The 12739-nt window shown below is 43.6% G+C and overlaps 1 protein-coding gene across 1 annotated transcript in view; it reads left to right on the top strand.

The window, feature by feature from the left end:
- Nucleotides 1-12739, top strand: part of LOC122791266 (protein FAM98A-like) — a gene marked incomplete at its 5' end in the record, with an annotated part of 841249 nt that overhangs the window by 566360 nt on the left and 262150 nt on the right. The window contains 1 exon segment of the mRNA XM_044058940.1: nt 4890-5057. Within this exon segment, the coding sequence (XP_043914875.1) occupies nt 4890-5057 (168 nt within the window).

The following is a 12739-nucleotide window of genomic DNA, read 5'->3' on the forward strand; positions in this document are numbered from 1 at the left end:
TCCTTTTAAAACAAACAACTAAACCAAATTCTACTCCAGGACTCCTTTAAGGTAGGTGTGTAAAACAGATGCTTCTTCACTCTCCAGGTGAGGAAAATTGCTGTATGCTTTCCCACCCTTTCCACAGATATTCACGGTCATTCTGAAGTGTCAGAAGAAGGCAACAGTGGTTCTTTCTCCTTATGTATTTGGCCAAGGACAGTTACCTCAAACCTCCTCATGCATTGGATCTAGTCACTCAAGGTGAAGGAGTGTGATACCTCCCACCCCAATCACAAACGGCTACAACTGATTGCCTGGATGATTTTATTTTTTAAACACCTTTATTAAATTGTCACTAAACACACAGGCAAACCTACATTTAATAAAAAAAGAAAAAAACATAACACGTTTCCCATTAGATACATTAAATATCACATAAGTTGTTTTTTATAACTGTCCTCAGTCCAACATTACGTAAATTGCTCAGTTCCTGGCTTCCCTTAAACCTCACTCCTGTTTCAGAACATTATTCTGCATGTAATGCTCCCACAATTTCCATTAATTTCTGTGTAATTTCCTCCTTCCCTTTTCTAAAGATCACACTTCCAGTTCTTTTATCTCTGGTACGATATCCAGTACTTCAAATACAATTGGTTTAGACTTTGGCTTCCATTGCTTTTTGACAGCCACCAGAATTAAACTTAACAAGGCTTTACTATGTCTTTACTATTCAGATCTTGTATCCTGGATGATTCAATTTTGATTCTTTTAGACACCTTTTTTCCTGAGGATGCGCACAAGATATTAAAGGAGGCAAATAAACCTTGCTACTAGGAAATCGTATCACTAAATTGTGGAGATTTGCTAGTTGGTACCACAGGGCCCTCTCCAGGTTTTCTGTACCACTGATTTTTACAATATTTGTGCAAGTTATCTTCTGGCTTATCTTACTTACTGTATCAAAGTTCATCTTTTGGCATTTCAGCACATCTGCCTATGGATCCTCCTCTTTCTACTCAGTCTTTATTCAGATTTTTCATGAAACATGTCTTGTATGTTAAGACCACCTTTTGGAACAGTTGGCACCTTCCTGGGATCTTAACTTTGTGCTGGAAAAGTTAGCTTCATCTCGCTTTGAACCAGCTCATCTGGCTGATTTTTATGGTCCATGACTTGAAGACTGTGTTGCTTATTGAGACAAGGTCTGAGTTGCAAGCCCTTATGGTGAATGAACCCTATTTGGTTTTCTATAGAGATAGGAATACTTGTATGAATCCTTCTTTCACGCTTAAAGTGGTTTCAGAGTTTACTTAGAAAACCAGGAGATTTATGACTTGATTCAATTAAGAACCTCAAAACCAGGTAGAGAGGGTTCTCCATAATTTGGGTATGCATAGGCAGCTCTGGTATTTTCTTGACTGAATTAAATCCTTTAGAATAGCTAAACTGCTGTTTCCTATGAAGGGAAAAAGAAAGGGCAGCCTGTGTCATATCGACTTTTTCTAGATGGTTGTCCCTTGCTATTGCTTTCTCTTATTCCTAACATAACTTCCAGGGAGGATCAAGGGTCAATCTGCCATATTGGAAAGGGGTGGAAGCATTTGAAAGGCCACCTCTAGGTCCCCCATTCATAAAAAGCACTTCAAACTAGATTTATTTTCCAGGTCTAGAGCAGGCTTTGCTAACATCATTGTCTAGGGGCTCTTGGACTTTCATCTGCCGCCTCCTGATTCTTTAAGCTTTGGGACTGTATCCATATAGAGAAAAGCTACTGCAGCAGTGATTTATTTTGAACATAGTACTGCTGTGAAAGTGCACATACCATAACAATAGATGTTTGATCAAATCACTGCTGCAGTAACTGCACCCTCCCTCCCTCTACCCCCCCCCCCTTTGAAATTTTCATTATGTATTTTGGAAAACTAGGGTTACATCTTGTAACTTTTCTAAAAGGACAGTGTCCGCCTCATTTTTCAATTGGTAAGAAAGTCCTGAAGTGATTTGGCACCCAGGTTTTCTCCCTCAAGAGCTCGAGTACGCAGCCTGGTAACATGTATAGAAGTGGCCTAAGCCTCGGGAAAACTGGCCAGCTGTTATATTCTTGGCAGACTGCAGTCCATTAATGTAACATCTGCTGTTGTGGTAAATGCACTAAAACAACTATACTTTTTCTGCTTGGTCCTTTTGTTATTTATGCTCTTTTAAGTAATGTGTACAGTTGATCATCTTAAGTTCATAGGTTCGTAGATTAGTACTAGGCTAATTGCTGTTGTGGACCAGTTTAAGCTTAGCCAATTACCTCATGTGAGAATCAAACCCTGCACTTTGTGTTTGTAAAGTAAACGCCTTAACCATTATGCCAAACTCATTTTTGCAGCCTTTTCTCCTATAAAACTGATTATTCAGCATCTTATTTGTTACACATAGCAGGGACCTGCTGCCTTGCAGAGAATTACTTAAAGAAAAAAAAAAAACATCTTGGCCTTAACCACAAATAAACCTTAAAGCAATGTTGCTTATTTTGTGCTGTGCTTTCACAACTGTCAACCCGCTGGGGAGATCTTACCTTTGGAAACATTGAAGCATTGCATTGTTTCAGATATCTTGGAATTTGACTTGAACGTTGTATTTCTTTTCATAATTGCATTCATTTGAATGATAGGAATTCTGGGAAATTTATCCTGCTAACAATTGATTATAGTGCAAGTCACATTTGGTGCACAAGAGGGCTACACTGGTGAAGAAGTGCAAAACCCAGAAATTTGAGACTTCCATTTAAAATACAGCACGTAGATTCTGATTGGGCTGCGCCGTCTCCACTCCTTCCACCAGGAGCAGTAGTGCACATTAATAGAGGAGGTAGGATGGTCACTGATTTTTCAGTTGTTTGTCTTTCATCTTTTTCCCGATAAGGGGTCGCCACAGCGGAACTCCAGTCTGCTAATGATTGGCAGTAGATTTTTACGAAATGTCGAGGTGCCAGCTCGATGCCCAACCTTCAACGAAGGCACGCCCATTTATGCACGCATGTCTTTCGAACGCTACCCAACCGTGGGGAGGACATGCAGACTCCACACAGAAGGCACTCCCAACCAAGCCGAGAATCGGAACGGGATAACCTCTTCCTGTGAGGTAACGACGCTACAGCTGTACCACCGTGGAATCCTTACTGATTTTTCAGTGATCCTACTAATTTTTTCCTTGTACAAACCACAGGGTCATGAGTCTTTTCCAGACTGTTGTCTCCTTTATCCCCTGTCTTTGTATTGGACCTTTTTGTGTTTTCTGCCTATGGTTTCTCCCTTTCTCTCTCAAGTCCCACAGCAGAAATATGTGCAGCGACTGAGAGCTTTAATGTAAGGGACCTCAGGCTCCTGTACTGTGAACGTGTGAATGTTTATAGCTCTTGTGGTACTGTGACTTTCCTTGTTTAGCAATGCTTTGAAGATCGTGCAGGCAGTTAAGTTAGCTACAGATGTACCTTTCTCCTTTCAGCATTACTAGAATGAGGTTCTGCAAGTGATGTTAAAGTATCTCTGATCTTTGAGAATGATTTTTTTTTTAGTTCTAAAGGCATGTTTGTTGAAATTGTAATTGCAGTCCTCAGGAGCAGAACTAAAAGTGTGAATATGTATGTATATATATATATATATATATATATATATATATATATATATATATATATATATATATATATTTTTTTTTATTTTATTTATTTTACATTTGTTGACCGGGCTAGTCTAGCTGGATACATGTCCATTTTCAGTAGAGACCCAGGGAGAAAAGCTCCAAAGAATAGAGGTAGATTAACAAAAACATCAGAAGATCACGTAATAAGTATTACATTCATAGTCAAGTAAACAAGTAATAGGGTTATACAAATAATTTAAAGAGGTAAACAGACTTAGGTAGATGGACTAACATGGCTACATTGAGGACCCTTACGGTTTGGATTGGGTAGAAATTAGGTAGGCCTGGGATGTTGACTATTAGTCTGAATTAGAACACGGACATAGCCAATCGGACTTTAGGAGATCTTTGAGTTGTTTTTTGAATTGGTGGAGAGAGGTCCACCAATATATATATATATATATATATATATATATATATATATATATATATGTATATAAAATGGTGTGTGTGTGTATGTGTATATATATATATATATATATATATATATATATATATATATATATATATATATATGTAATACACACACACACACTCCAAGTCTGAGGTTGCTGCATCTACACGTCTCAGAGCCTGTATAAAGTAGCAAGGATATGAATGTTGCAGTCCCCCATTTTGGAAGATGCAGAAAAGCAAAGCCTAGTCCCTGTACAAAAAAAATAAAAGTTGTAAAAGCAGGTCTTTAAATTAGTTTATTTTTCATTGTACGAAATTGCAGGATTTGGACCTCCCTTTATATAGGGAACCTTCTAAACACCGTTCTGAGTACGTTACTTTAAAAACTGAACTCTTAAGGATTGCTTCCAGCTTCTGTGTAAGACAGTAACTGCATTTTTATATTTTAATGTGTTGTGATGCTTAAGACCTGGATTAATGACATTTTTATGGAAGGTAATGACATATGTTAAGCAGGAAAAGCTTTTATTCTTTCATTGAAGTCCAGGAAGCAGTGGACATAGCAAGAATACTTCCTTAAAGGAGGCATTTTTACTGAAATTCTCTACTGAGAAGTAAAGTCTCTAAGTGGGCCATCTGATGGAAACTAATGTAAATATGACCCACATCCTCCTCATTTTAGCTTTAAATACTAGTGCTTTTCAAATGGTATGAAAAACAACTGAAGTTAAAAAATGTTTATATCTGTTATGTTCTAAATTTTATAAAGCATTTGTTTTTTTGTTTGTTTTTTGTATTAATTTTGTTCTGTTACAAAACAGGCTCAGTCAGAAAAGTTGGCCAAGGTGTACCAGCCTAAACGGAGTGCCTTATCACCAAAGTGCACAATTTCTGTTGCACACCTTCTGTCAGCTCGAGAAGATTTGTCAAAGATTCTAAAAACCAGCAGTGGTTCCATTAGAGAAAAGAGCATTTGTGCCATCAATAAGGTATGCAGATGTAAATTTGCTGCATGTGTTTTACCTTGTAGAGTCAAATTCTTTGGTGATGCATTTCCTGCTGTTAAATGTTTGTCTTTTCATAGTTCTCAGATCTTCATGAATATTCCTTTCAGGAGATAATACACAAAATGTATATTTTTTTACTAGGATTCAACAGAAAACCATTTCCAAGCCATCTCTCATTAAGCAGGGATACTTCTGATGCATGTAATCATGAAACATGTGTAAGTGACTGTATCTTTACACGTACACACACAACACATAGCACACAACACGCACACATTGCCCTCACTCGTAGATCTAAGTTTGTACCATTTAGGCCATTTTGCTGATTGCCCAAACGTCTGGAATAGTGTGCAGTCTTCCCTGACCCACAGTATACAAGCTCAAGTCGGAATGTTGCTTTGGACTACATAATGCCATTCTCAGTTTGATTTTTGTCATTGGTGCTTTATAGATCTGTTTTGTGTTAAAGCCTTTCAGAGGGCTTGAGGATAGACATTTTCCTGAGATTTTCCATTTAAATCAGAATGAAAACTAAATTATTTGCTAATTTGGTGCATTTTTAGTAAAAGGAAGAGGAAATGTGCTTGTGTCATGGAAAAGGGATTATTTTGAGGGTTACAGAGCTGCTGGCTGTATTGTTGTTTTGCCATGATGATCAGCGTTAGATTCCTGAAGGGCCAAAAAGATGCTAAGACTAAAGTTGAGTGACGTGACAACAGTTGGAAACAGTCAAAATCGAGTTGTTGAATTTGATGGGAATGTTTGATATTTACATCGAGAGAAGTTACTACTGTTAATGATGCCAGATACCAGCAAGATTACCAGAAGATAGACTGGTTTTACAAGGAGTGCCTTGGATGTTGCTTCACTGAAATATTTGCCAGTGCCAGATGTCACACATGGAAATGTCCAGGCAAATATTGACTGAGTTTTTGATTTTTTTATAAGAAGGAATGAGTGTTGTGAAAACTGTGGCAACTGGGTAGAAAGTTGGCAGTGGCAGGAGAAGAAAGTGTATGGAGTACGGTTATGCAGAGAACATTAATGTGCCATTCTCATTTTGGGCATGTGATATGGGAATGTAAACATAATTTTAGTTGTCATTCTATTTAAACAAAAGGATCTGATGTCTGCTCCATCTGGCTTCAACCTGTGGATTATCAGATGTGACACAGGCCAATCTGCTCAGACTTTCAACTCTCCAGCTCTGCCTCCCTTTCCCACAATACCCCGCTCCTCAACCTACTCGCCAGATCCAGTTTGCCACCATTCCTGCGAGCAGCTCCATCTGGCTCAGCTTCAGCATATCCTTTTGTAAAGATTATTGTGCTTTTTTGTCTTTTATTTTGTTCTTCCCTTACTCCTAATTTAGTGTTATTGAAGTTAGTGTTGTGTTTTGGTAGGTAGCTAGGTAGTTTGCACTTTAGGTAGGCTGCCTGACTTTTTTGGTCTTGTTGGTGTATTGTGTGTGGTTTCTTAGCTTGTTGTGGTATAAATAAGTAGTAAGGTTTCGCAAGTTAGTAATAACTTAGTTGTCGATATACTTTGTTGGATTTATTACCTTAAGAGCACATCTGAAGTAGTTAACTTCGTTTTATCTGCAACCTGTGGGTATACAGGTCCGTATCGGATCTGAGCCGGCAACTTTTTTTCTAGCATCTGCACCGAGCTCCTCCCCTTACCCATAATGCCCTACCATCTCCTATCTTTCTTCCAGATCTCGTTTGCCGTGCCAGTAGTGTGCATCATGGTCTCCTTTGCTCTGAGCTCAGGGATAGTAAGTAGACATTTTTTTTGCTGATATCTAGGTGTGCTTGACTAGGATTTCCCTTCCTCCCCTTCTGTAGTATCGCGTTTGGTCGTTGGTGTAAAAAAAAAAAAAGTTTTTTTGTATAGAGTAGTAGTTAGGCCTGCCCTTTCCCTACCTGTGTGTGTGTGGTTTTTGGAAAGGTAGTACTTGTACCTTGGAGTGCAGGACTATGGCTGACCAGCCAAAGTCTGTGCTCAAAAAATGTACAGTGTGGCCATAAGCTTTCCCCTTCTGATGGTCACACTCTGTGTGTGATATGCTTAGGAGTGGCACATTTGTCCACTCAATGTGCTGTCTGTTCAGGTTTCAACCGTAGGGCCGTTAGGGATCGTAAGGCCAAGCTAGTTGCCAAAGGCCTTCTCCCTGTTGCCATGCTGTAATCTGCCTCGGTCGCTGGTGTACCACCTTCCACCTAGACAAGGACTCAACCTCCCTCTTAGTCTGGCGATGGGTCTTCAAAGGACAGATCTTCAGTCAGCGAGTCTGACAAAGAGAAGGAAAAGGAAAGGCACAGAGAAGAAAGTGAGAAAAAGGACAGGCATCGTAAGAGATCCCCAGACAGGGAGCTCTTTCTCAGCCCCCCATCTAAGACCATGAGGCCTGTTTCTCCTCGGCTCTGGTCTCCTTATTTCTCACCGGAGCCATTGGAACATTCAGACCCGAGGCCCTCCACCCCACTGCACAGATCAGCCAGATCCGAGTCGGTGGCCTCTTCGAGATCGACTCGGACCCTATTGGACATGGATATGGACAGGATGATGCGGAGATTTATTCAGACCCAAATTCAGATGGGGGTCTTGCCAGGTCCTCTCCCTCTGGAGGAGCGACCTCCATGCCTCTTTTCTGCCCCATCTCTCCTTCCCCGGTCCGTGCTTCGGCTTCGGAGCTCTTGGATCTGAGGTTTTTCGGAGCTGGTAGCTCGGCGCTGACAGTTCCTCCAACCTCGACTCCGGCTGTTACCTTGAGTTCCTCGGATCCGACTTGTTCGGATCCGAGTGACTCTCGGAGCCGCGGACAGGGATTCGGACCCAGGGGAATGGTTTCTTTGGCTCCGAACTTTTCGGATCCGATCCGTTCCCTCGGACCTCAGGCTACCCTGTCTTCGGCTCCGGTCCCCGCTTCGGATCTGGGGAGGACTTCTCCCTCAGCCTTTGAAGTGGTGGAGAGGGTTCTCTCCCAGGGATTGAGACCCCAGTCCATCCCCTCAGATACCACCCAGGCCCCCCCTGGATTTGGCGATGACTCCCTTCATCCCGTCTCAGGGACAGCCCGTGCCAGAGGATCCCCAGCTCATTTTCCCCGAAGAAACCTCTACGGCTCGCGGATCCCCTTCCGAAAGTCCCACTGAAGAGGGTCACCATAAGCTCAAGTGCACTTGGACTCCCCTGAGTCCCTCACTACTGACACTGACTAAGATGGAGAAGGTTCCCCCAGGTCACCTCCCGAATTATGGAGATCCTCCGCCAGAGGGGGAGATTGGTCAGCCCCAAAACCTTCTGGGGATGAGTCAGTGTTCCTGGAGGCCTTTGGCATGGGCCCATCTACTTCCTGGGTGTCCCCACCAGCAGACCTCTTAGTGGACCTCATCACCACAAGGGCATGGAAGAAGCCCGACACCGTAGAGCCCTTCCCCAAATGCCCTGACGGTCTTATCTCCCCCTCCTGATAGACAACCCTGGTCGAAAGGAGCCCCAGTTGATGCTATGTTGGTCGCTGCGGCCACAAAGAAGGAACTAGCACAGGAGAGTTCCTTAGTCCACCCTCCAGATAAGGAGTCCAGGTCGGTTGGATAGGTTTGGGAAGCACGTCTACTCCTCAGCGACTTTTTCTATCCATGCGCTGAATTATTTGACACATGTATTCGGCTTCAGCGAGACCTTGCTTTGAAATTCACTGAGTCGCCCCTAGAGTCTCTATCGCCGCAGGACAGACAGCTGTTCTCGATGAAAATGTCTACTCTGAAGTCAGTCTCAAACACATCTATGCAGCTACTTTCCCATGCCACTGAAGGAGCACCTAGGGTGGCTGAGGCAGGCATAGCCATGAGGTGTCATGCCTGGCTCAGATTGTGTCAGTTCGCAGACCCTTTCAAGGCATTGTTTATCAATGCTCCCTACGACGGTTCTTCCTTCTTTGGTAAGACAGTACGTGACATACTTGTCCAGAGCGAAAAGGACGGGAAGACTGTCTGCCATCTAAGTCCGCTTCTCTAACCCTCAGCGGTCCTTCTCTAGGAATCAAGAGGGCAGAAGATGTGGTTCCGAAAATCTCAGTTTTCCCAGGATTCTCAGGACAGCTATTCCCCCAGAGGCAGAGGGGGACAGGATCAACGCCGACCCAGAGGTAGAGGGTGTCCCAGGAATTTCGGTTCTAGGGACCCCTTCTCTGATGGACCCGGTCAGCAGCCCTGAGGGGTTGCCAGACTGTCTTACTCTGGAGGCACTCGGGGGGGGCATTGTCCTTACACCCAGCGGCATGGGAGTCCATTACGACAGATCACTGAGTTCTTCACATAATATCCAGAGGTTATTCTATTCCTTTCGTTGCCCCTCCAAATATTACAAAACATCTCCCGGATGTTCCACCCGCTTACAGGGAGGCCACAGCTCTAGAGGTTTGAAAGCTGCTTCTCAAATGAGCCATCGAAAAGGTCTCCCCGATCAGTCCGGATTAGGCGTCTACTCAAGGTTCTTTTTGGTGCCAAAAGAGGCTGGGGACCTCAGGCCCATTCTAGATCGGTCAACGTTAAACCTGTGGGTAGCCAAACAGAAATTCCGGATGGTCACGCTACAGTCCATTCTACCTTATCTCCGAGAGTGCAACTGGATGTGCTAGTTAGACCTTCAGAATGCTTACTACCACATCAAAATGCACAGAAGCTCCAGGAGGTTTCTGCGCTTTCTGCTTGGAGCCAGTCATTTGAGTTCAGAGCCCTACCCTTTGGTCTCACCACAGCCCCCAGGGTGTTCACCAAGGTAATGGCAGTTGTAGCTGCTCACCTGAGGCTTCAGGGTATTCAGGTGTTTCCATACCTGGACGACTGACTTTTCGGTGCACACAACAAGTATCACTTGTGTCTGGCCCGAGATTATTTCATTCGGTTAGCAGACCTACTGGGAATTACAGTCAATGTTCACAAATCCCATTTGCCACCAGTACAAATTCTAGACTTCATTGGGGAACGGTTAGACACCTTGCAGATAAAGGTATTCCTAACTCCAGACAGGATTCTACATCTCAGGTGCCACATAACTCAGATAGCGAACTCCAAGTCTTCAAAGGCGAGCGAGGTTCTCCGAGCTCTGGGCTCCATGGCTGCCGCCATATCTATTCTCCCTTATGTGCACCTTCACATGGACTCTGGCTGTTCAGTGGTCTTGGCTAGACCTAGACCTACCCATGGAATTTCCAATCAAGATCAGTCACGTCTGCAAGACATCTCTTTGGTGGTTAACTTCACTGGAGATATCAAAAGGATGCCCATTTGTGTCATCCCCAGTCCAAACCACAGTGACCACAGACGCCTCCCAACTCGGGTGGGGGGGACACTGTTTGGGAAGGACAGTCCAAGGCACGTGGTCGCAGACAGCGACCAATTTTCACATAAATGTTCTAGAGATTAGGGCAGTGCTTTTAGCGTTGGAAACCTTGTACACAGTCCTCTCTCTCAGATTGATTGCAATTCAGTCAGACAACATGTCGGTCGTCTGGTATAGCAACAAGCAGGGGGAAACCAGATCCTACCCTCTATGTTGCGAGGCCATGAGTGTGTGGGAATGGGCGATTTCCACTGGTCGGTTTCTGATAACAAAGCACATCCCGGGGAGCTCCAACATTTTAGCGGACAGATTGAGCCGGGCCATTCTGATGCCTTACGAGTGGTCTCTGTAACAGTCAGTAGCGGAGGAGATTTTCCTTGCATGGGGTCAGCCTTGCTGCGATCTCTTTGCATCTCCTTCCAGCACGAAGTGCAGTGAGTTTTTCGCTCTGATTCCCTCACATGGGGAAGTCCCCAGAGACGTTCTAGTCCATGCTTGGCCCCCCGGGCTTCTGTATGCTTATCCACCTTTACCTCTCATTCCAAAGTTTCTTCAGAAAGCTTGCCGTCTACGGTGCAAAATGATCCTCATTGTCCCGTTCTGGCCTCGTCAGGTTTGGTTCCCATTCCTTTGGTCTCATCTCTTAGCTAACCCGTGGGTTCTGGATCCCTGCCCGGATCTAATTTCCTATCCGTCGGGGACACGTCTGCCCGATCTGGGCAGCCGCAAGCTAGCAGCTTGGTTGCTCCAGTTCCTTTAATTGCCAGGACTCCTGGTCTTTCATCCCAGGTAAAATCATTCTGGTGGCCTCTCTTAAAGACTCCATTAGGAAACTTTATTGCAGTAAATGGAAGCGCTTTTCCATTTGGGCCTCACAGAGAAAAATAGATCCCTTTACAGACCCTGTTCCAGCGGTGTTGGACTTCCTGTCTGGTATCTTTCAGCAAGGAGCTAGTTCCTCCACCGTGAAAGTAAAATTTGCAGCCATTTCCAGTTTTCACGTTGGTGAAGACAACATGGCCTTGGCCTCCTCTAGGCTGTGTAAGGCTTTTCTTAAAGGTACTTTTTTGTTACGGCCCGCTGTCAAGGATTCTGTACCTCCTTGGGACCTTACTTTTGTTTTACAGGCATTGGTGGCCCCTCCTTTCCAACCTGCAGCTTCGGTGGACTTAAAATTTTTGTCCTGGAAGACCGCTTTTCTAGTCGCCATCACATCGGCTAGGAGAGTTCTGAGCTTCAAGCTCTGTCTGCTGTGCCTCCGTATTTGGTCTTCCATAAGGATAGGGTCTCCCTCCGTACTAACCCTTCTTTGTTACCTAAAGTGGCATCTGAAGCAAACATAAACCAGTCCATTAATCTGCCCGTTTTCTTTCCCAACTTCCAAAATAAAGGTGAATACAAACTCCAGTTGTTAGATGTTCATAGACAACTTTGTTTTTATCTTCATAAAATGAAGTCTTTCTGCAAGACTGATAAATTATTTCCTTTTCCAAAGCTTTTATGGGAAAAGCTATTTCTAAAGTTTCCTTAGCCAGATGGATCACTCTTTGAATTTCACATGCCTACAAACCAAAAGTTTATCTCCTCCTGGTATAGTTAAGGCTCACTCTACCAGGTCCATGACAACTGCTGCTTTTTGGTCCAGAGTACCTGTGGACGATGTGTGCAGCAGCGACATGGGCCAATTCACATACCTTCATTTCCCATTGCAAATTGGATCTGATTTCGGGGGGTATATCATCTTTTGGCTCTGCGGTGCTCAGGAATATCCTAAGGGCCTCCCAGGATCGGAGTAGCTGGGGACTCTGTCCCACAGATTGCAGATAAAGTGAAGTTAACTACTTCAGATAAAGAAGTTATGTACTCACCATAACGTTCCATCTGAGTAGTTGTACTTCATTTTTCTGCAACATTCCCTCCCTCCGTCCCCCGACCTTATCCTGTTTCAGGTTTGGTTTATTGAGTTGATTTGCATATATATTGTTAGTTGCAGCAAACTCGATCTGAGGGAAGATAGGAAATGGGAGGGCATTATGTGTAAGGGGAGGAGCTTGGAGTAGATGTTAGAAAAAAAGGTTGCTGGCTCGGATCCGATACGGATCCGTATACCCACAGGTTGCAGAAAAATGAAGTATAATTACTCAGATGGAACATTATGGTGAGTACATAACTTCTTTTTTTGTCCATTATGGAAAAATGTGTTGCCTTTGGGTATAAATTACTATCACAGGATGTCCATGATAGTTGTGTATATTGTTTGGGAGTGTCACACCTGGACTCTGCGTGTTCTGTTTGTGAATGGTTTAGGTACAGGG

This window comes from Protopterus annectens, chromosome 1.part2 (assembly GCF_019279795.1).
Source record: "Protopterus annectens isolate FY-2018-M chromosome 1.part2, PAN1.0, whole genome shotgun sequence".
Classification (NCBI taxonomy): Eukaryota; Metazoa; Chordata; order Ceratodontiformes; family Protopteridae; genus Protopterus; species Protopterus annectens.